Source organism: Paralichthys olivaceus, chromosome 6 (assembly GCF_024713975.1).
Source record: "Paralichthys olivaceus isolate ysfri-2021 chromosome 6, ASM2471397v2, whole genome shotgun sequence".
Taxonomy (NCBI): Eukaryota; Metazoa; Chordata; class Actinopteri; order Pleuronectiformes; family Paralichthyidae; genus Paralichthys; species Paralichthys olivaceus.
Genome location: NC_091098.1, coordinates 5,228,787 through 5,252,687, shown reverse-complemented (window position 1 = coordinate 5,252,687; position 23,901 = coordinate 5,228,787). Strand labels below are relative to the sequence as shown.

General features: G+C 44.3%; 2 protein-coding genes across 5 annotated transcripts; both read left to right on the top strand.

Moving 5' to 3' along the window:
• Window positions 1-290: 290 nt before the first annotated feature.
• On the top strand, window positions 291-7,017 carry dpm1 (dolichyl-phosphate mannosyltransferase subunit 1, catalytic). Of its 2 annotated transcripts, XM_069526362.1 has the most exons (10): window positions 291-410; window positions 447-529; window positions 1,566-1,665; window positions 2,113-2,146; window positions 3,120-3,196; window positions 4,074-4,099; window positions 4,240-4,335; window positions 4,482-4,550; window positions 4,650-4,764; window positions 6,541-7,017. In XM_069526362.1, exons 1-10 carry the CDS (start codon window positions 354-356, stop codon window positions 6,643-6,645), a joined length of 762 nt encoding a protein of 253 aa, XP_069382463.1. In that variant the 5' UTR covers window positions 291-353; the 3' UTR covers window positions 6,646-7,017. The 2 variants fall into 2 exon arrangements, with proteins under 2 accessions (XP_069382463.1, XP_019944769.2); XM_020089210.2 differs by having other exon boundaries at window positions 294-529.
• A 1,159-nt stretch (window positions 7,018-8,176) lies between these two features.
• Window positions 8,177-21,630, top strand: adnpb (activity-dependent neuroprotector homeobox b). Of its 3 annotated transcripts, XM_069526360.1 has the most exons (5): window positions 8,701-8,839; window positions 13,817-13,910; window positions 16,234-16,350; window positions 17,284-17,376; window positions 17,540-21,630. In XM_069526360.1, exons 3-5 carry the CDS (start codon window positions 16,243-16,245, stop codon window positions 20,552-20,554), a joined length of 3,216 nt encoding a protein of 1,071 aa, XP_069382461.1. In that variant the 5' UTR covers window positions 8,701-8,839; window positions 13,817-13,910; window positions 16,234-16,242; the 3' UTR covers window positions 20,555-21,630. The 3 variants fall into 3 exon arrangements, with proteins under 3 accessions (XP_069382462.1, XP_019944768.2, XP_069382461.1); XM_069526361.1 differs by lacking the exons at window positions 8,701-8,839; window positions 13,817-13,910 and adding an exon at window positions 8,177-8,278; XM_020089209.2 differs by lacking the exon at window positions 13,817-13,910 and having other exon boundaries at window positions 8,250-8,839.
• The last annotated feature ends 2,271 nt before the right edge of the window (window positions 21,631-23,901 follow it).

Here is a 23,901-nt window from a genome sequence, read left to right as displayed (position 1 = left end):
AGGATTTAGTTACTGGTTACTTTGCAGATTGAGATTATTAAAAAGAAATGAATAAATGAATATGTATTACTGTCAATACTACTATAATAACACTTACAACAATTCAAATAATGATATTAATATCTGAAAATTGGATATTCTACATAATAAGTACATAACATTTTGGTGGTAATGGTAAAACCTATGTAGGCTACTTTTTCTTTGGATATTTTGTGGTAGATCACTGAGGTATTGTTTGTATTAAGTACAACATCTGAGTACTTCCACTTCCACCACCCCCCCCACTTGTTTTGAAAAGGACCAGCAGGAAGTGGAGTGGCTTACTTCGCACAGGAAGTGCCCCTCGCGTCGCTATGGCGAGCAGAAAGAGCTCCGAGCCGAGCCGGGACAGAGAAGACAGAGAAGACAGAGAAGACAGAGAAGACAGAGAAGACAGAGAAGACAGATACTCAGTGTTGCTACCGACCTACAACGAGCGGGAGAACCTCCCTCTGATCGTGTGGCTGCTGGTGAAGTGCTTCACTCAGAGGTGAGTCCGGCTCTCGGCTGGCGGAGCTGCTGCTGACGCTAGCTAGCATCAGTGCTAAAGCCAGGGATGAGCTGTCACTTCGCCTGAGAGCAGCCGCTCATTCCAACCTCTGGAGGCTGTGTGAGGGCAGAGACCTGGCTCTGAGCTCCAGGTTGGGTCTGAGCCTAGTGTCGATAAGTTGAAGAGTCTTCATTTTATTCTTTAGATTCATATAAACTCCTGTGAAGTTAGGACAACGTCACGATTTCCCCGGTTGGAGTTGACATGAAACGTAAACAAAAAACATGGCTGACTGTGACAAATAGGTATATTGTATTATTTCTTTAGGGTTAATGTCACAATTTCAACGCTGCTGCATAAATAAACTGCACCTAATAACAATGAGGTCATGTTCATAGATTATATGACAAATGAAATGATCATGAAGTTTATTTTTACAGTATATTTCAACAACAAGGCAACTCAAAGTGTTTTACATAAGATATTAAAGGCATCATGACACTTTGTGAAAGCAGCTAAGACAAAACAAAAACGAAGCATTTAAAAAGAGTGGCACTGAGAAGAAAAATATAAATAGATAAGAAGTAAAAGAGTAACAGTGCAGTGTGAGAGCTGAGTGATTCACTGAAATGATAACAGGCTGTGGCAAACAGGAAGGTCTGCAGCATCGAGTAAAAAGACCGAAGATTCGCAGCAGACCTGCGGTTCTCACGTGTGGAGCATTAAACACAGCGCTGCTCCTCCAGGTTTAGTTTTGAGTCTGGGGACAGAAAGTAGACTCGTCCCAGGTGAACCGGTGGTCGGTAGTCTGGATGCTTCATGATGTAGCAGGAGATCTGTAGAAACCAACAGTAGGTTTTTGAAGTCAATTCTGTGACAGACAGGGAGTCAGTGAACTGAACTGATATTTTTCACTTTTTTGGGTGTTAGTGGGGACATTAAATACACTTACCCTTAAGTGTGTGTGTGTGTGTGTGTGTGTGTGTTCTAACCAGATTACAATCTGAAGTGTAATTTTAAATTGTGGTGTTTACAGTGGGTATGACTACGAGATCATAGTGATTGATGACGGGAGCCCAGATGGAACCCTGGAGGTGGCAGAGCAGCTGCAGAAAATATATGGAGAGGACAGGATAGTAAGTGAAGGATCACTGCTGTCTTTCTTTGAGCAGAAACACATGATACCAAGCCACAATATTTCTATCTTCAAACGGTTATTATCAATATTATGAACAAAGTGCATACAGCGCACGCACATGAATAATAGTTAAACCACACAGTCATCCAAGACACATCATGCACACACATGTAGATGTTCTAGTCTTCAACCAAACCTCTACAATTAAGACTTTAGGCAAAATATAGTGGCATGGGGACTTGTTAAGGGTTTTCTCATCATGTTGTTGTTGCAGTCTCCTGTACAAAGCTGATCCTAAGATATAAGGGGCTTCTCACAAAATTGTCATTGATGTGGACAGAAGTAATTAGCCATTCTCAGCTTGGAGCCCCAGGCTGTTTCATGCTTTGTCTACCTTGATGTCTGTGTACATGCACAGTCTTACTCTTTCTGTTCTGTGTTTCAGCTTCTACGACCTAGAGCGAAAAAATTAGGCCTCGGTAAGTTTGAGACTGTAAAAATGTGTGTTTTCATCTTCAGCTGCTTTCGGACATGCAATGAAGTCCAGATAATCTCCTTTAATTATCCAGATGTGAGAACGCAAATGTCCAACTCAGTTGCTGCGGACTTTCTCTGGAGTGTCTCCTCCCAGCCCCCTTGTATAAAATATAATGTCTTAATGAGCCCATGTTAGAAAACAGCTAGAGATTCTCTGGAGGATTTGCGTTGATGATGTTTCTAGACAGCAACGGATGCAAAACTGCAAAAACAAAAACAATACAGTTATCTCAGGATGAAAAAGAGGTGCTATACACGTACAAGACCTCAACAAAAATTAGAACATGTAAGACAACGAGAATCCAGCAGCGTCGCTGGTGTCGATGTGCTGCTACGTCCTGCTGCCTGTATACTGCGCAACTCCTCCCCTGAAAGCTCCGGGGATGTCTGTGTTGTTTTGTACCTGTCTCACCGGAGAATCTCCCGTTGCATTCTTCATATGTAAAAGGCAAACTCCGGAGAAAGTGCAGACCCCATTGTGAAGACATTCTTTGAGGTTCATCCCTTAAAGATTCAGTGTGTAGAATTCAATGGTGAAGTTGCATGTTGCAGCTGAACACCCCTCACCTCACCCTCCCCTTCCAAACATGAAGAGAACCTGTGGGAACCTTCAGTTGTCATAAAAACTCAAAAGGTGGTTAGTTTGTCCAGTTTGGGCTACTGTAAAAAACATGGCGGCCTCCGTAGAGAGGACTCACTCCCGATATAAATATATAAAGTATTTGAACATAAAGGGCCCATTCAAGAAAACAACAATTCACACAATTTAGATGAAACACACGAGTGAAAACATCATGAGGATTATTTTATATTCAGTTTCTACTAATAGATTTCACCTAAATCTTACACACTGAACCTTTAAATGGCTTTAGTAACGTTTGCCAAATTCTGATAAACTCCTGTTTCTTTTCCAAGGCACTGCCTACATCCACGGCCTGAAGCACGCAACTGGGAACTTCATCTTTATAATGGATGCAGATCTCTCCCATCATGTGAGTGGAGCCTGCTTCATTGTGTGTACACAGTATGTTCAGAGTTCACTCACACACTGTGGGCGTTTGACTTCTACTGGCATGATAACAGTCCATGGCTGCACAACACATGAGGCTAAGCCCTCGCTGTAAACTGACAGGGACTAAATAGACGCTTTTTTGATTCATTGATTTATTATTTAGTTTATAAAATTCCAGAAGGTGGTGATAGATCTACATGTGTCACAGTCTGTTTCTTTTGTCTGAACATTATTCTAAAGCCCAAAGAGATTCAGGTTACTGGTGACATTACAAATTGATATGAGACAAATCCTCATGTTCAAGAAGCTGAAGCCACTGATTAAAACTATCAGTTAAAACAGTTGTTGATTGTATTAACATATACTATTAACTATTAGTGCTAGATTGTAATTCAGCTCTAACTTATTCTATTATCCTCTTTTTACACAAAATTTAGTGGGTGTATAATTTTATTTTAATACTGGTAGTCCTTACTGATTGCCAGTCGAGGAGTTTGCCTTTCTGTTTTTTTCCAAAGGCACATTATGTCTGACATCGTGAACACACTGGGAGCTGAGGCGCCCTCTCACCTCGCTGTCTTGCAAAATAAGCACCTTTACCCGGGTGTGTCGTTTCTCTCACTACTGATCTGAGCTAGAGTCGATGAAAAACCTGTGTCTGGAGTCATTTAACCCGGGAGTCAATGCAGATTGTATCAATCCCCACTGCAGACAAAAACCAGATATTAGTGGGTGTTAGTGTTTCTTTATACCAGTGAGAAAGGGGCTCTACAGATTCCTGAACTGTAATAGAACTAGTACATGTCTCGTTTTTCTTCAGTGACTGAGATTTGATTGTTCTTTTTTTTTTCTTTCAGCCCAAATTTATTCCAGAATTTATTGAGTAAGTGTTATTATTTTCCTGATTTTATAATTGATATTCACAGTAAAAAAAATCTCCATATTTAAACTTTAGTCTTAAGTCAGTGAAAACAAAATTTGTTTTCCGCTGTTGTTAAAGATTCTTTTTTCCTTGTTTGCCAGAAAGCAGAAAGAGGGTAATTGCGACCTTGTTTCTGGTACTCGTTACCGAGGCAATGGTGGCGTATACGGCTGGGACTTGCGCAGGAAGCTAATCAGGTAACAGCACTATGAATGCTCCTTTTTCAGTGACCTTTCAGCTTCCATGTAGACTAAAGGCCAAAACGTGAAAGAAAGATCTTTAAAAACAATCTGTGTACACATGGACAAGGGTTATTTCCTTTCTGTCTCCATCTGGTTCTCAGCCGAGGAGCCAACTTTTTGACGCAAGTGTTGCTGAGACCCGATGCTTCAGACCTCACAGGCAGCTTCAGGTATGTGCTGCTGGGAAACACCGCTGCCTGTTGAACTGAACGTGCATGGAAGTGAGATGTTTCACACTCGTGCTGTTTGTTTATTCTCATTCCCATCAGGCTGTACAAGAAGAACGTGCTGGAGAACCTGGTTGCGCGCTGCGTGTCCAAAGGTTACGTCTTTCAGATGGAGATGATCGTCCGCGCCAGACAGCTTAACTACACGGTCGGAGAGGTGAGACCCTGATTTTCTCATCCTCACTCTAATTTCTGTATTTATGGTTTTCACATAATGAGGACCTAGCAGTGACACTGAAGTGGCTTCTGGTTTGCAGTTTCTGAACTGGAGAAAACTAAAATGTTACTTTTATTTATTTCACTAGATTATATGTTTTTTACATTATTTATAGAAGTGAAAACATTAGAAATCATAATGAAGGCCTTAACACCATTTAAACCCATTTCCCCAACTGTGAAACATAGAAAATGCTTGAGTTAAGGTGTGTTCAAATGGTCACACACTGTTGAAAACCTCTTGTCAGATTAGTGAAACATGGGAGAGGGAGACCATATCAGACTAGGTGTAGTTTACAAGCTTTACTTTTTTGGTTAGTAGGAAACCCACAGATTTGTGAAACCTGTGTCGTATTTGTAAAAACAATCTGCATCCAGACATGAGGATCAGGTTAAACTGAAAAACCACGATACTTAAGATTTGTGAAACAAGTGCAGTGCAGTTCTAAGCGTGCCTGTTTGGAATGGGCTGTTTGCTTTCTGTAAAAGTGACATGCAGTAATTGAGCAACAGAAAGCAAAGACTGGCTGCAAGACTCAGTCCACAGAACCATGAAACCATTGCTGCTGCACAAAGAGCTGTTGACCTGTTTATTCAAAGTTCAGTGGAGCTTGACTCAGAATGCAGAACCCTGAACTGGAGAATCACAAGTCGTTGCTGTTGCCGTGAATGTGCTGTCATGATCTACGACGTGACTGACACAGATGAGTTCCAGCAGCCGTTGCTACACAGCGTTGGTTGCCTGTTCATTCAAAGTGTATCAATATTGAACTTATCAAGTGTCCAAATTGCACCAAATTCAAAGCTGCAGTTTCTTAACAATACATATACCAAGTGTGAAGCTGATAAGACAAATGTTCTTGAGATATGTGTTCCACATAGAGACCCGGAGTTCCTGGAATTATTAGGTAGACTGATTAGATAGATAGATGTGGACTAGATCAATGAGTCGCTTCCAGAGACTTTTTAAAGTCCAGGTTCAGATTTACATTCATTTAAAAAAGAGTAGTCCAGATCTAAGCTCAAAAACCAGTTTATTACACACTATGTAGATTTATCAAACCTAGGCTGGATCTGTAGGTTCAGAATTGGAAGTTAAAGTTAAAGGTACGGTGTGTAGAATTTAGTGATATCTAGTGTTGAAATTGCAGCTGAACACCCCTCACCTCACCCTCTCCATCCAAACATGAAAAAGAACCTGTGGTAGCTTCAGTTGTCATAAAAACTCAAAAGGTTTTAGTTTGTCCAGTCTGGACTAATGTAAGAAACATGGTGGCCTCTGTAGAGAGGACCCCCTCCATGTAAATATAAAGTATTTAAATATAAAGGGTCTTTTCTGGGGTAAAGAAAACTACAATTCATACAATTTAAATGAAACGAACTAGTGAAAACATCATGAGGATTATTCTACATTAGATTTCTGCGAATAGTTCCCTTTCACCTAAATCTTACACACTGGACCTTTAGAAAGACCTGGTCTAATTTCTTCGAGTGTAGAAAACAAATCTGTGAAACCATCATTTTTAGTTTTAGTTTTCCGAAAGTGTGTTGGAACTATAATGTTTAATACTTTATCACAATTATAAGTAGTTAAAATAAATGTAGTTTAACTTGCCCTTTAACCTCAGAATCTGAAGCTAACTTCAGTGTTGTGACTCTGCTTTGTGGTGTGAACTGAAAAAACAATGATCTTCTTCTTCTTCATTGAAACAAACAGGTGCCCATCTCCTTTGTGGATCGAGTTTATGGAGAGTCCAAACTGGGAGGGAACGAGATCGTGTCATTCGCGAAGGGACTGCTCACACTCTTTGCCACAACATGATCAGTGACGTACTGTCTGATGTGTGGATATCCCGCGGGGCTGTCTCCCATACTGTGCACAGTAGTTATATCAGAATTGTAATGAGGGGAGGAAAAAAAAAAAGCTCCGCTTAATGTTCCGATAGTGACATGATGTCAAACGACATGGAGACATCTCTGTCCCCTGTTCGCAGTAAATATAAAGTAATTCCTTGTCAGTAGCTGTCCAGAGTACTGAAGGAACACAGTGCTTTACATTCCCATCATCCTCTTTAATGAATCGTGAACAAAGTACAGTTTCTCATCATTTCCAGTCAAGACAGCTGACTCCACTCTGTTTAGTGAACTGCTACACCTGTCATTGTGTCTATCAAATTAAACAGTTTGTATCATCCCCTGTTTTCTCTTCCTTTCTTTCCTCTGACTGTGCTTTTGTTGTACAATGAGTCAAAACCTGAACTGGGTTATGGAGAGCGACCGGCGTCTCTCATTCATATTCAGATTTTAAACACAGGCAGCTTTTTAAATAAAGACCATTTCTCATGTGCATGGATGTGACCTCAGGCCTGTCCTGTATGTTCATGATGATAATGTTGTAACACAGTTATACTTGATCCCTGACCATTGAAACCGTAGTTTGACTTTCAACCATGTCGTATGGTCTTCACTCGTATGCAGTGTTGTGTTCTCATAGACAGTAGTAGTCATCTCACACACACACTTATGGAAATGTCGTCCAGGGGTCAAATCTGGATCTATCTAGATACTGTAGATAGATTGATAGACAGACGGGTAGATGGACACTTAATTGATTGTGAAGGGATTTTCAGCGTCCACTAGCTTATACACCAGATACAGGACAAGAAGTCAATGCTTACAGAAGTCCAGCAGTATGTGTCTAGGGAGGCAGTGCATGAACGACTTTTAACAAGTCAGAGGTTAAGACAGTAAATGTCCCACTTTTCTTCTAACAGCAATTAGAGAGTGTCGTGGCCCCGTGTCCCTGTACACCCTGATCGCTCCACGCTCCAATGAGACACATCCTGTTTACATGCCTGGTCTTCATGAGGGGGCCGAGTGTCAAGATCTATTATACTGCTTATTCAAATTTCCACTCTGCAACATCAGTGAGGAACAATAGCTGCATTTAAAAATAGGTGGTTGGCTCACATGATGATGATGATGATGATGAAGAGGTGAATCACCCCCTGCTGATGGAGAACTTTTACCACCACTCTAACCACTGAAATGTCACGTGGGCTGATGTGCTGACGCTGGGTTCGGAGCTGTCCTTCACCGGGAACCGCTCAGGAAAGTAGTTCCGGTCGGTTCGACAGGACCAGGCAGTAACGGCACAGCAACCGTACAGCGCCACCTATCGGAGATACCAGAGACACCACTCCTGGGCTGAGTGCTGAGGCACTGTGTGCATTCGACCCTCCGCAGGGGAGGAGGAGGAGGAGGAGGAGGAGGAGGAAGAGGAGGAGGAGGACGCCAGATGTAGCCACACCGCGCATGCGCACAAATCGCTGAAACCCACTCCAGGAGGACGCCCGCTGGCGGTGAGATCCTGCCACTGCTACCCCGGGTTGTTTACCCCCCAGCCTCGCATACGGAAACCAAAGGCCTTCCCCGGGCTGAGAGGGAGCGGAGAGGTGAGTTTTCTGTCAGGCATTTTCTTAATTGGCCAAATTGATTGACAAACCAATCAGGAGTCGTAATGAGCCCGGCTCGCGAGGACCTCACAATGAGATTATTTATGCTAATCAAGTAGATGTCACTTCCGCCCCTTTTATTTGCGCCATTTTGGATCGGGCAGCTTCTAGGCTGGATGTGTATTGTCTGTCAGGGAGAATGGTCTCACCGCTGTGCGCTGCCCGGCACACTCAGGCGCTCCGAGCTTTTTAACTGAGAGAGCGGCTCCTCCCGGGTTGTTGCTGCCGACAGCAGGACATGTGTCCGCCCTCAGCGCTCCGCCGAACGGAGGCTGTAACAGTCTGATGAGGCTCGGAGGCTTTCAGTGCCCGACCGGAGGGAAGAGGAGAGGATAGCCCCTGTCGGTGAGGGACCGCCGGGGTTGGGAAGAGCGGCGACGGATCTACCGATCACCTGAGAGGACATCACCGGGATATCAGCAGAAGAAGTGTCCGAATATCGTGTCAGCCATCCCGGGGTGACGCCTCTGACTCGGGCGGGAGCAGTGGATGTGAAAGCAGGTAAACTTGTCTGTCATAGTGTTGGACATGTCCCCCACAGAGCCACAGTTCGCTGCTAGCTGTGCGGCTGCTACCTGCGCTGATGCGGCGGGTGGCGCTGAACTACAGCTGAGGTAACTTGTGTGAAACACGGCTAACGCTGTGTTTGTGTTGGTCCATTCACCGTCCAAGTTGAACGACTCCCCCGGCAGCTTTGTTTCTACCACAGCCCCCGGAAAAAAAAAAACCCAAATAAACAGTGGGAGACTGGGTGAAACAAATGGCAGCGTCAGTTCTTCACTAGTCAATGTTGTTGTTGCGAGTTGGCTAGCTTAGCATGCTAACCCCGCACGGTGTGTCCTCATTCTTTGTCAGTGGCAGCAGCTCTCCGCCGAAGCTATCGACCTGGACGCTGCCAGATGTTGATCAGCTGGACTGACAACCACACCACGAGTTTCCAATGCGAGAAATAGTGCGAGTGCCGAAAGTGCAGCTGTTGTACATGGAGTGTTGACTTGGAGGTGGTGGTGGTGAGGGGGGGGGGGGACACGATACATGTCCACAGTGGCATGTTATTCACAAGAGCATCATGAGTTTCTTTTATTCCAAGCCACTTGTGAGGTGATCGGGCTCCAGCCAGGTGACACTGTGGGGCTGAGATGCACCGAGAGCTCGTGTTTGAGCCGGCGGAGAGAGGGGCTGTCACAGCAGGTTGTCAGATAGTGAACATGGACACTTCATCTACATCCATCTACCTCCACTCCATACATTCCCAGCCACAGCGAGGCGTGGGAATCATACAAGCATCCTGCAAGTTTGCCTTTTAATCAAAGCCACTCTGGTGAGTGTGGGGCTGTGATGCACTCAGGGCAAGTGTCAGATGATGGACACGGTCACTACATCTACATCCATCTCCTACTGCTGCACACATGCACGCGCATCCTCAGACATCACATCCAGACCGCCCTCTGCCTCCACGGCTGTGGGCTGCACGCAGGTGTTGAGCCTGAACTCACCCTGCTGCATTTTAAGCACCTCAAACTTTTCGGGTGTCTCTGTGAATATTGGTGTCACCAGGAGCTTCTCCCCCTTTGGTCCTCACCCACACTCTGAAGGAGAAGTGTGAGCAGCAGTGTCACAGGTAAACTCCTCCAGGTGGAGGACCGAGCGAGCGTCAGGAGGTCTGTGGTTGAAGGTCTGTGAGGCCTCGTGTTCTTTTTATTCTCACCACAGTGGAAGGAGAAACCTGTTTTCTGCCGGCAGCCCTCAGCCGAGCAGAAGAGCCTCCTATCGCCTTTCCTCCCTCTCCTCTTCCTTGACTCCCTCCCTTCCCTCCTGCTCAGCCTCTCCTTGGCTTTTTTTCCCCCCTCTCTCTCCCTTTTCTTCCTCATGCCCCCCCTCCTCCCCTGCATGTATATCCATCGCCCCCTCTTTCTCTCTCCCTCTCCCATTTTTCTCTCCCCCCTCAGCCTCTTCCCCTCCATCCCTCGCCTTCCCTCCCTCCTCACCCCTCTCCTCTGAGCCTGTCTGCCCGACCTCAATGCCTCCCCATCCCCTCCCCTCCCCCCTCCACTTCCGTCACTCACTCTCTGTCCTCTCCTTTCCTCTCATCTCTCCCCTCACACTCCTACCCTTGCTTGCTCACTCACTCACCCACTCCGTCTCCCTCCGTCCCTCCCCTCTCTTCCTCTCAGCTGCCTCACCCCCCACCTCATCCTCTCTCTCACACTCCCCCTCCCCCTTCCCTGATCTCTCTCGCTCCTTCTGTCCCTCCCCTTCCTCCCTCCCAACATCCATCCCTCCCTCCCTCCCTCCCTCCCCCTCCCCTCCCCTCCCCCTCCACTGCAGACATATTGGAGAGGCTGCTGCTGACTCAATAGGAGGCGCCATTCTGTGATAGCATTGCAAGGCAGGGAGAAAAAAAGGGGGCAGGCAGAGTATAGGGAAGCTTACATAATGGAGGTCCTCTCTAGCGCCATCTGCAAGTAATGGGAGGAAGCACGACAGAGAGGTAGAGGGGGGAGTTGGGTAGGGTTGTGTGTCTCTTTCTCCCACTCTGGCCCAAGCACATTTCTAAATGTAAGACAGACAGCAGACAATCAAGAGGACCGACTTTGGTCGGCCAACAGTTGCTGGAACCACTCACACACTCACACACACACTCACTCACTCACTCACTCTCTCACTCTCTCACTCACTCACTCACTCACTCACACACGCACACACAAAAAGTTCCCCATTCTGTTTTGTGCTTTCTAGAAGTGAATTGAGCTGAGGTGTTCACAGGAATTGTTTGGGACGTGGCTGTTTGTTGTAACTGTTGTGCCTTTCTGTCGCCATGCTACAGTGACCTTTGACCCCACTGCATCTACCTCTTAGAGATATTTGAGCAGAGCACATTAGGACTGTGAATCAAACTGCCTTTACTTCTGGTAAAAGGTGGTTTTACTAATGATAGAAGAAACATCCATAAACATGAAGCGTCATATGGAAGGTGGCTGCGCCTCATCAAAGCATGGATTCACCTGAAGGGAAAAGCTGAAGTGAAACAAAACTGTACACCTTTCTCACAATTATGGCAGTCTTATTTTAACTTGCACCGCTTTTCCGTCTTTACGGTATTAAATCCTGGCAGCACAAGGTAGAGTTTACTTCTGTCACTGAACAAGAGAAAGTGGGGGACAAAGAGAAAATGTGCTAAAGCTGTGTAGTTGTTAATATTTGTTGAGATTGTTTATATGTGAAATGTAGGAAGAAGAAAGGGGGAAACTCAATCATCACATCTTTTTATTTATTTTCTTCCAAAATTAAGCACTTTATTAAGATGCCTATAATTAAAAGCTCTTTATTTAGTTTTTAGATGCAAACCTTATTTTACTTGAAACAGGAAAATAACATTTATTTTATTATTGCAGTACCCTCCAGTTTAATGTGAAAATGAATAATAAACAGAGTTGAAATACTAATTTACCTTTCTTTATTTTATTTGATAACATAAAGTCATTGATAAAACTACTCCAAAATATAAGGCACTGAATCATAACGTATGTTAGATATCATGATGTTTCTGAGGGGGGGGGGGGGGGTGTTATGTGCTTGGGTGTGTTTGTTACTAAGAGATAAATTATTAATTTAAAAAAGTTTCAGTGTTACTCAAATTCCACTAATTTCACCCTAAGATGATTTTTTGATAGACTGCTAAACTTTAATTTACAGTGTTTTGATGTTCCTCCAGAAAGTTACTTGAATTTTACTTTGGTTTTCATTTATTTTGTTGTTGGATATCTTAACGTAGATTGATATATTCCTTTATTCAGATGGAACAAGCGTTTCCACAAATTTTATTTTGGAGAAGTTTTGTAAGGGACTGTAAGAGGCTGAGCAGTTCAGACTGGGCTATTTTTTGTTGTGGAATAATGCCTTACAGTGCATACTTGGTTTTTTGTCATATGTTTGTATTTAAGAGATGATTAAATAAATATAACTGGCACAAGTTTTAAATATAAAAAATTATAAATTCCTTGTTATATTTATAGAGTAATAAATAATTATCGTTAGATTAATCGATTAATCCAAAAAAATAACAATCAAGAGCTGCAGTCCTACAAACCACTGAGCACTGGCTTGTGACCTGTAGGTAAAGGTGTGCTGGAGTTTTCTCTCAAAGAATCAAAGGTTATGTCTACGTCGTGTTTCTCACTGAAATGCAGGGTCCGTCCTTTATGGCCAGCATTCAAAACCTGCATTGTTTGTAGGCTTGTTTACAAGTTAGAAATTGTCTCACCTGTCTTTGCAGACACATTGCTGTGTATCTCGGGACATTAAGGTTAGGGTTAACATTTACAGGAATGGGTATTACTTCTTCTAGAGGTCAAAAACTTTAGATGAGGAGAATATTTTGGCAACTGCTTTTGCATTATGTCTTAGTAAAAGTTTAGTGATATGATTTTTGTTAGTTTTAGTTGACGGAAGCAGAAGACAGTTTAGTTAAGTTGTATTTTCAGCTGATCAAATTTGTGTAATTGTTGTGTCTTCAGTGCTTTTTGAGGCCACAACAGTCACCATCTTTGTGTACAGTTACCATGGTTACAGGTGTCTCTTTCAGCGTGTCCATGCCCCTCTGCTCTGCAGTATTACAGACTGACTCACCTCAGGGAATCCAGTTAGCATTTTCAAACTCTTGGTAGCTGCTAAACTGTTCACTGCAGAGCAATGAGTCATTCAGAAACTATGTTAGGTGTTCCTTCTTCTTCTTATTATTATTAGTGCATCAGCTCAAGCAGACATGAATGATCTTCTGAACAGTGATCTACTACTTAGGAGATATGTGTGCTGATTGAAGAATGCAGGTTGTTGAATAAGACTGCATTGAAACTTGTCCATTCATTTATCTTTCACTTTATCACTTCAATCTTATTTGTTGGTGAAAAGTTGTTTTCAGACCTACTGGTAAAATCCAGAAAATTGAGTCTGGAGTTGACCCAGAGTTTGTCTGTCACATGCACAACACAGGGGGTGGTTCTCTGCACAGATGCATTCGCAACAGCAACAAATCCTCCGCATTATTCAGGCGAGAGGTGAAGCAGGCGGGTGCAGCAAGCAGAGGCAGGAAGCAACATTACCTCACGTGATTTTATTTAAAACTCACACACCTGCATCAGTCAGTGTCCTCTCTGCATGTGACACTGCTCTTTCACCAGGAGATATTCGTTGTCTTTTGTTTTGTTTGATTTTTGCATCTGTCGCATGTAAGAAGTGCCATCAACCCCCCCACTTGATCACGGTGAATCCGTCTGTTCTCTCACATTGAGTTCTCCTGAATCTCTATGGACTGTGTACTTGGGGCCAGGGCTGAGAAAGTCCGCAGAAACTGTAGAGCCTCTCACTCGGACATTTGCATTCACACATGCACTTCCTCCGGAGAGTATCTGCACAGTCAGTACATGTCTGAAAGCAGCTATATATTAAATCTCATCATAGTTCTGATTGATCTCTTAGGCTGAGCACAGCCACCCAGCAGAGGAAACTTCTTCTTGCCACTTGTATCCATGAACTCGCTCTCGCAGTCACAACCCAAAGCCCATGACCACAGGTGAGAATATAAATCAACTGGTAAATTGCAAGCCTTGCCCTTTGACTCAACAGCCACCTTATTGTTGACACTGCATCAATCCAGTTGTCAGTGGCCACAGCTGTACCTGGGATATTCTTGCATCATTTTTGTACAGTGGGAGGAAGACGTGTCTTCTATCTTTATTCAGTCATTAGTGTGGTGTCTAAATGATTTGATGGAAATGGATGGATGTTTACTTGCTGAACCATCTTCAGCCTCTCAAACTCTTTTGATTGAAGCTTTCTAAATAAGCCATTGATACAGAGTACTTTGACATGTCACAGTACAAGAGTAGTTGTAATAAAATATTCAGTTTGACTGGTGTACTGGGTCATCATAAATTATATATGTAACACCTCTGTGCTTTTCCTATTATGACAAGTCAATGTGTGAGAATGATTTAAAAATGTTATATAGATCAGATACATATCAGACACGATGTGCTGTCTTTCTGGTACATTGGTAATACTCTGGGTTTATTGTTTTGATTCCATACTGGACTTTTACATTCATTCACGTGTGTGACAGGAGTGGGCAGGTGTTATTCCGAGTTCTGCCTGCCTGCCTGTCAACACTTTATGGGTGTTTTAATGGGCCACTCACACGGCAGGATGTCTCCTGGTGCTGCCAAAGGCTACTCTGACTGACAGATGTTTGTCTGAGGGAAAGATAGAAAAAGTGCCCAAAACAGTTAAAGACCTTTTTGTTGTGAGATGTGTAAAAAAAAAAATTGCAAAATGGGGCTGGTGCCAGAGTCATGGTGTTTAACAGGAAACATTATTTAGTTCGTTGGTCTGCTTTGCTGTGCAGCTGCAGGTGTGTGTTGTGTGAATACTGCCTCTGCTGCTGTTTACACTTAAAAATAGTGTATTAATGTTTCATAAACCTGTGTCTAGATGGACGCTGGCTATCAGTTAGAAAATCAAATTGAACCTCCATTTATGGCAGTAAATTTCTCTAAAGGTCCCTTTTCAAAAGAAGGCAGCATTGCGACCAATTGGAGCCTTGTGTAACATGAACAAAGATTTTCGATGCCTCGATCTTCCCGACAAGATAAAAGTGTTGCTGCTGTGAGAAGTCCAGAGTTGTAAAATCGCATCTATCACAAAGTGTTGTGCAGTGTTTGGGTGCCTGATAAATCTTCCACTGCATTCATTTGTTATTTAGACTGGACTTATTGCATCGTTTTTCATTGTGTCCAGGGCACTTAAAATAACATGTCCCAACCACCGCAGCCCTGTGCAATAATTTAACTCAGGTCTGTTTTCAGTGTGAATCCCTTCCGTCCCTACGATTAGGCTTGATAATCTACTGCGGAATAACTGTTAACTGTCATATCACTCTTGCTGCAGATGCTGTACTACTTGTCACATCTGTAGCCGTGTCTGAGTAAAGCCAATGCATCAGGGCTTAAAAATTAGGCAGGGGTGGTACTGAGCCGTCAGACTGGGGGGAGTGTGTACCAAAAGACATGAAGCTCACACACAGCTCCAGAGCGCAAGGCGCCGAGGCACAGACCCAGGGACCCCGGACAGCTCCACTGCATGGGCCAGAGAGCACACCACCAGGCCACAGCACCACCAAGTCAGGGGGCAGACACCTAGGGGGTCATGCACAACTCCACCGATTCCACTGACAGTGTTAATTTGGGGTCTTTTCATACACGTTTGGACATTTTTTACAGTTTTTCCTCTCTGTCTCTATCATTCTCGCTGTGCACTGCCAAAAGAATCAAGACAGACCGAGTGTGCCCCGCCATCTCCTCCAGCTTCCCATACATTGTTAAAGTTTGCCCGAGTTTACGCGTGTCAAAGGACACCGTGTGTATCGGGAGGGGCTGTCTGCGTGTCAGTGAGAGAGAGAGAGAGAGGGGACCAGCGGAGTCAGTCTGTGTGTGTCTGTTTGACACCATAACCTTTCTCTCAAGTTCCAGGACTATCATACGGAAGCTACGCAATTTGTTTACAGTAATCAACCGTTGTTTCCACTGTACTAGAATGCTGTCAGGAGGCAGAGGTGGCACGAAAGTCGACTGAGGCTGTTGCCTCGAAATTCTCTCTGCAGGAAAATCCCTGTTTTACATGGCAGACAGCTATGTCTAAATTCCAAAAATCCATCATTTTAACAGACTACTGAATCTGTAATTTCTTCTCTAAAAGAGTTTTTCTGTGGCTCTTGTCTCAAATGAAAGATTAAACATGTCTTTTTTAGAGAGCTGTTGATTTCATGACTCATGATACTCACCTTTCCCTGCACTACCCCTACACCTGTTAATCACACGCTGCATGTCTTCTCTGTTCAGGTGGGCAGCATGTTCCAGCTCCCGGTCAATAACCTGGGCAGTCTGCGGAAAGCGAGGAGAAATGTCAAGAAGGTTCTGGGAGACATCGGCTTGGAGTTCTGCAGAGATCACCTAGAGGTGAGCATACAGCACGTACCACTCTGCGGATAACTTCTCTTTCAGTGTATCCATAATTGCCTTCACGCTCAAAGTAATATTTTCATCTTTTGCTGGGGTTTAAGAACAGATCTTGTCTGGATACATGTTGCACTAACGGGAAATTTGGTTTGGTTTGGTGATAAGGTCAGTTTAGGAATTAGTTAGATAGTTGCTCTGTTTGGCTCACTGCAGGAAATAAGAGTTAAGCAGCAGGGTGCCTGGCTCTTCTGCATGAATACAGATAATATATGATGATGGAAATCTATGAACTGTACTTACAACACATACAGTATTATGAGATTATCCTCATTGACACCATGTCCTCATTCTGTTAAATCTCACTCAATGTACGAGAAAGATGCTCCTCAGGCTTAAAAGCAGAAACCAAGAGCTTTACATAATTCAGCATTCGGTTCTGTGGATTTCATAGAGGCCTAGGCACAAACATGAAGAAATGTTGATGGGGTTTGATGGTGGGGTTTATAGTGGGTCTAGAGGGAACCGTCTGAACTATGTCACGATTTCATTTCATTTGACCAATTTCAGTTAAAAATGTGCAAAGTAAACATGTGTCCCATGTGATAATAGAAATCTGTCTGACTAACAGAAAGTAATTAACATCTCTGCATTTTTGTGTTGTGCTCATTCAGTCACCTTTTCTTTGACACATAGAACGACAGACTAACATTTCTTACAATTCATGAATGGTACGAACAGTTACCCACAAACCCTCTCTATGTCCCCAAGTAAACAGGTATCATCACTCAAGCTAGCTGTAGCTTGAATTCAAGAATCACTCAAAAGCAAGAAAAATGACAGAATTTAACATTAATATGTGTATGTCATGCACCATAGAATAAAAAATCTAATATTTCATCGTCAAGTACTAATCTTTAATTTCTTGTGTTTCAGGACTATAAAGACTTCACTCCTCCAGATGTGTATATTAAGCACACTACCTGGGAAGATGTGTGCATGTGGGAGCCATCGCATACCAAATTCCAGGTGTGTGACGCATACACCAATACACCTATAAATATCCCTTTGAATCTTAAATTTTTTGCTTACACCACAAAAAGCAAGAGTATCTGTGATGTCGCAATAAAATAGTTTCACTGTTGAAGAACCTTTATAAAGTTGACACTTTTTTCTACCTGTTTGTCTCCAGGACTACAGATCGAAGCCGTTCTGCTGCTCTGGCTGCCTCTTTTCATCCAAGTACTTCTCTGCATACAAGAGCCACTTCCGCAATGTCCACAGCGAGGACTTTGAGAACAATATTCTGCTCAACTGCCCCTACTGCACTTACAATGGCAACAAAAAGACTCTGGAAACGCACATCAAACTTTTCCACATGCCTAACAACACCGTGCGGCATGGCCCCGGTGGAATGGTGGCAGGGGCTGGTGGGCTCATGATAAAGGATGGGTTACTGAAGAGGAGTGGGGACAGTATGGAACAGGCTGTGTATTATTGCAAAAAGTGCACCTATAGGGACCCATTGTACAATGTAGTGCGAAAGCACATCTACCGGGAACACTTCCAGCAAGTTGCCCAGCCCTATATTGCAAAACCAGGAGAGAAGACAAATGCTCAGAATGGCGGCACAGCAAGATCAACGGGAAATACAGAGAGTAATAACACAAACAATGTTAATAGTAATCAGATACACTGTAAGAAGTGTCTGTTTGTTCCAAGGACATACGAGGCACTTGTTCAACACGTCATTGAGGACCATGAGAGGATTGGCTACCAGGTAACTGCTATGATTGGGCACACCAGTGTGATAGTCCCACGTCCCAAACCCATCATCATGATCCCCCCCAAAACCCAAGGAGATAAGACCATCATTGGGATGGGCCCTAAAGGTGCAGTAATGGCCACTACCAGGTCTCCTAGCTCACAACAGCTGGGTCGGGTTGTTATTTCATCAAAGACGGGCTACAACTCTCACAGTCTTCTGGCTGGGATGAAGCATGATGCAGTCGGATTAAAGGCCGGTACCACCCACCCGTTCTCTGTTGGCAGTCAGGTGAGAGTTAGTTTACCAGGCAACGCTCAGGTTTCTGTGCCCCAGCAGTCACATGCAGCAAAGCAGCTTATTTCTGGCGGCAGCCTGCGGAGTCCAGTTGTGCTCAGTGCCTCTTCTTCACTCAAATCCAACTCATTGGGTTCACGTGTCCAGGCAGCAGCCACAACTGTAGCGTCTCTCACGGCCAAAAAAGGTGGTTCCTCAGTCCTTGGCACGTCCTACACTCAGAAGTGGAAAATCTGCACTATCTGCAATGAGCTCTTCCCAGAGAATGTGTACAGTTCTCACTTTGAGAAAGAACACAAAGCAGAGAAGGTGCCTGCTGTTGCCAACTACATCATGAAGATCCACAACTTCACCAGCAAGTGTCTCTACTGCAACCGCTATCTCCCCAGTGACACACTGTTAAACCACATGTTGATCCATGGCCTGTCCTGCCCACACTGCCGGGCAACCTTCAATGACGTAGAGAAGATGGTGGCCCACATGAGGCTTTCACACCCAGATGAGAGTGTAGGCCCACGTACAGACTCTCCCTTGACTTTTGACCTCACTTTGCAGCAAGGGAATCCCAAGAATGTTCAGTTGATTGTTACTACCTACAACATGAAGGACGCACCAGAGGAGTCGGTGGCATTTCATGCTCAAAACAACAGCGCCGTGTCATCGGCCTTGTCTGCCTCGCTGTTATCAAGCAAGAGGTTAATGCCTCAGCATCCACCCAAAACATCTTCAGTGGCTGCTGACAATGTGCCAACCAAGACCGCCCCACAAGCATCTGTACCGTACAAAAGGGATGTGGGCAAGACACTATGTCCTCTTTGCTTCTCTATCCTTAAGGGCCCAATTTCAGACTCACTGGCCCACCACCTGAGAGAGAGGCACCAGGTGATTCAGACAGTCCATCCTGTAGAAAAGAAACTGACCTACAAATGTATTCACTGCTTGGGGGTGTATACCAGTAACATGACTGCCTCCACCATCACTCTACACTTAGTGCACTGTCGAGGTGTAGGGAAATCCCAGAATGGACAGGACAGTCGAGCACCTCTATCTTCTCGGGTCAGCCAGGCGCAGAGCAGTGCTCTTAAACGGGCCGGCTTTCATAGCTCAGACACTAGCGCACCAAAACGAAGGAGGTCGGGACCCCCTGGCGAAAGGGCCCACCCACGGGATATCAACGGTCCATCTTCATTTGTAGAAAATCCAGATGAACCTGTAGTTCTAGCTCTTGACCCCAAAGGACATGAAACGGAGTCATACGAGTCTAGGAAGGCATTTCTAACAGAGTATTTCAATCAAGCGCCATATCCCACACAGCGGGAGGTTGAGAAGCTCGCAGCCAGTCTGTGGCTGTGGAAGTCAGACATCTCCAGCCACTTTGTCAACAGGAGGAGAAAATGCACACAGGAATGTGAAACCCAAAATGCCAGCGTGTTGCTCGGCTTCAGTATGCACGAGGTAAGCAAAGTGAGTCACGAGCTGGCGTTCATACAGGATGGCGTGTACGAGGACAGACACAGCAAGAGGCGGACATCCAGGACGCGTATGGGCGTGTCAGAACAGGCTCTGCGAAAACACAGGGAGCTTGTAGCTGCTAATGGTGGTGTGGCCCCATCACCAAGGGGAAAGCCAAGTGAGACTTTGGACGTTTCTAGAGCAACAACATCTTTTCCCAAACCCAACAGTGCCAGTAAAGACCAAGCCAAGACAATCAACAGCACCTCAGCACAAAAACTTCCTCTGGACCTTTCTGAGCCCATTGCTATTGACTCTGACAGTGATGAGGAAGAGCAGCAGAAAGATAACAGGGAAGGAGAGGGAGAGTTACATTGCCATGGTAACGAACAGCTTACCGGAGCTAAAGAGGAAGTGGAGCCGAGGACAGGGGCAAAGATTGTTTCAGATCTGGATGATATGTCTGATGACGAGGATGATGATGATGATGATGAGGATGATGACGACGACGAGGATGATGACGAGGATGAGTATGAAGGAGCACATGTAGAGAACGGCTTCAGGTCCACAGAGGTCTCAGGAAGACCGGTTGCTAAAGGAAGAGACGCTCTGCCTATCATTATTCCCAAGTTTGTCCCATCATCTGCCCGAAGCCGGAGAGACGGGGCCCAGCTGGGCAAACAACAGGTCTGACTGGAAAACCCCAAACCACTCACAATCTGAGAGACACTTTAGATTTGATCCACGCCAACGAATCTGCCTCGCCTGAACGGAAGGACACCGCAGTGTTGGATTGGACATCTGCGAAGGAGGGAGCGATGAGGAGAGAACTCTGATTGAGCAAAAACTCAAAACAAGCCATTCAATGACATTTAAAGGCAGGACTCAACGAGCAGCTAGGGTCGATGTAAAGAGTTGTGGAGTTTTAATGTTTCTCAAAGACAACAGTGAAGTTACACCAAACGAATAGAAACAACGTTTTTTGCCTTCTATATACTTTATTACATTGAGATGATGAGTGATTAACGTTGATTTAGCCACTGACCTTGAGAGTGTGGCTTAAAACATGAGTTGTTGTGAGTTCAAGCTTTCAGGCTGACCAGATAATCCATTGTTTTTCATGTAGTTATACCGAGTTAGGTAGTGTAAATTTGTACAGTCTTTTAGACATGTTTGGACAGATGTTGCTGTACATGTTCCCTTAAATATTTGCTATTACCTGTGTGTAAGGTAGCCTCATATGTTCTATATTGATATGCTTAACGATAGGTGTTGCTTTGGTGGCTGATATTTTCATGTATGTTTAAGTTTATTTTTTAACAAAAACTTAGGTTTTTTTCTTTTGCAAAATAATATATCTATATATGAATGGAAAACAGAATTGATTTGTTTCCGCTTTTTAGTTTGATAATTTTATTTTTTTATTTCATCATCTTTTTCTTTGAATTCTGTTCTGGAAGAATGGTGGCACCATGCTGTTCTCATCCTCTCACAGTATAAAGGAGTATTTCATCATCTTTTTGCAGCTAATAAACCTCTACTGTCCTGTACTTCATCTCATTTTCAAGACTTTGTTCCTTTGCCCCACAAGAGTGGACAGTAGCCACCACATTGGCATCCATAAACGTGAAAGCAATTTGTTTTTTCCAAAAAGAGTTGTGTTTAGTATGTGTTCTTTGAATTGTGTGTATTTGTTTTACGTTTTTATTTTTCACTTAAGCATTTATGAACAATAAAGTGCTGTAATTGTGCTTCTCACACAACTGATAGCGATGTGTGCCAGTTTCTGAATTCTGAAGTGAGGAACAGGGAGATCTCACACAAAAAAAGATTATTGGTGCTCGTTGATGCACAGCAATAGTTGGAGAGACTTTGATTGTCTTTCTCTCTTTGAGATGATGAGTGTGGTAAATCCACATTTGTCTGCAACTGTCAGCACTTCTCCTTAAACCTGCTTCTTCATGTACGTCATACTGGAAACTTTACGACACCAGAACGAAACTTCTACAAACAAGGGAAAACATTGTGCTTCAGAGTAAGCGTACCTATTAAGTAGTGCAAAAGTGAATGAGACTTAAGGGGCAATAAATCACTTCTCAGTGGAGGTTGTATGGTTAATGGTGCATTGATTGCTGTGCTTTTCAACACCCCACAGCAGCCCCAAGATAAATCTGAAAGGTCAACAGATTAATCTCCAAAGCACCAACCAAATGTTAACATATCTATCAAAAAACACTCTGTTGAAATGTGTTGCTCAGCTAGAAAAACACAGCAAAGATTTTCTTACATTGAATTAGCAGGGATGTAGAGAGGGGGGATTCATTTAAATGTGCAAACCAATGGGCCAACAGGGAAGACTTTCATTTTAAGATTATTTGTAGCACAAAAACAGAAGAAAATGTTTTTTAATGATTAATGACAATGTAGGTGGAAATACTGAGCTAAATTAACAATGCAGATGCAAAAGCCAGGACAAAAAGCATCTTGGGGAGTTATACAGTGATGGGTCTATTTCATTTTTAGATAATTTGGTGTGTTTTTAGGAAGTGAAGCATACATTAGCCGGATATGAAAGGGCTTCTTTCACCCTCTCATCCCAGCAAAGGATATGAACCTTGATTCATCACATATGAGGTTAAGATTAGTTATACAGGAGTTGCGTCTGTAAGAAGCCAAAAATAGTTCCAAGAATATCCAACATTGCTTGGTAACAAAAAGAAGATGCCCTCCAATCAAGCCTCGTAAGATCACAGTGGTTCTCTACTGTAAATCTCCCTGCTGGATAAAAACTCTGAATATCTGAAATCATTGGAAAAGGTTCCTCTCCAGATGGCAGCGTTATGAGTTGTGACTTATGATGGCCATGCTCAAAACACAGCACCTGTGTAAAGCCTTGTTTGAATGCCCTTCTCTGTGGATGAGCTGCTTAAAGGAAACATGAAACAGAATGTGTGATGCGTTCAGTCAGAGGGCTTCAACATGTCCCTTTGTGTTCTGGTTTTATAATACCACACCAAATGGATGCTGTCTGTGTGTTACCTGTGATTAGATGTGGAGAAGCCTTGGTTAGAAATAGAACACTACATTATTAACCCTTTGCCGTTGGATGAAAGGTTCGCTCCCAGAGTATGAGGATCAATCACATCTAACCGGGATCTAGTGAGTCACACTGTTTTTCCAACCCAGGTAAATTGAATGAGGTGGAAGTGTAGGTTAGCTGTGTATATATCTACCTGTTTCATTAAAATCCCACCCTTCTGCGCCCAGGGACAAGAAATCTAAAATGGAGGGAAATTACCCCAGTGCAATAGGGAGAGAGAGAGAGAGATAGAGGCAAGACTCTCCTTGGCTGGCTAGTCAGTGTTGCTATGCTGTTGTGAGGAGCGAGCAAGGGAGAGAGAGCGAGAGAGGGAAGGAGTGGTGGGGGAGGCTGAAGGAGAGCGAGAGAGAGAGGCCTGACAGACTGTGGGGGAGGCAGAGGCCTCATCTGCAGTGCTGTGTGCAGAAGGAGCGCCCAACAGCCTTTCAAAGGGGGGAGGAGAGAGGGAGACGAAGGGGTGGGGAGGAAAAAGGGAGTCAGAGAGGGACAGGGGCGCCAAGGAGAAGAAGCCATGAGGGGGGGCAGAGAGGGGAGGAAGTGTGGGGGGGCAGAGGGAGGGATGAGGGGTGTGAGGGGAGGGAAGAGGAGCAGGGATGGAAAGAGGGGAGAGGAAGAGGGAGGGATTGGGGGGGAGGGGAGGTGAAGGCAGTGGTGATGGTGGTGTAGAGGCTGGCGCCCCCTGCAGCTGGAGGAGAGGGATGGAGAGGCCCTGGTGTGTGTGTTTGTGTGTCTGTCTGTCAGTGTGTGTGTGTGTGTGTGTGTGCTGTCAGACACAAAGAGGTACAGGCTGGCGAGACAAAACAACCCTTGTACTTTACAGGAGGGAGGATAATTGGTTGAACTGGACTCAGGTCAGTTGCCCCCGACTGACCTGCAGCCCACAGAGGTGATGCGGGTGAGAGAGAGGGGGGAGAGGGGGAGGAAGGACAGGGGTGAGAGA

What these genes read in the sequence shown, in the direction of transcription:
- adnpb (XM_069526361.1), top strand. Translation starts at nt 16,243, where the DNA reads ATGTTCCAGCTCCCGGTCAATAACCTGGGCAGTCTGCGGAAAGCGAGG. An exon ending in TCTGCAGAGATCACCTAGAG is followed by an intron (nt 16,351 to 17,283) that starts GTGAGCATACAG and finishes CTTGTGTTTCAG; the next exon opens with GACTATAAAGACTTCACTCC. An exon ending in CATCGCATACCAAATTCCAG is followed by an intron (nt 17,377 to 17,539) that starts GTGTGTGACGCA and finishes GTTTGTCTCCAG; the next exon opens with GACTACAGATCGAAGCCGTT.
- dpm1 (XM_020089210.2), top strand. Translation starts at nt 354, where the DNA reads ATGGCGAGCAGAAAGAGCTCCGAGCCGAGCCGGGACAGAGAAGACAGA. An exon ending in ATGCAGATCTCTCCCATCAT is followed by an intron (nt 3,197 to 4,073) that starts GTGAGTGGAGCC and finishes TTTTTCTTTCAG; the next exon opens with CCCAAATTTATTCCAGAATT. An exon ending in TTGCGCAGGAAGCTAATCAG is followed by an intron (nt 4,336 to 4,481) that starts GTAACAGCACTA and finishes TCTGGTTCTCAG; the next exon opens with CCGAGGAGCCAACTTTTTGA.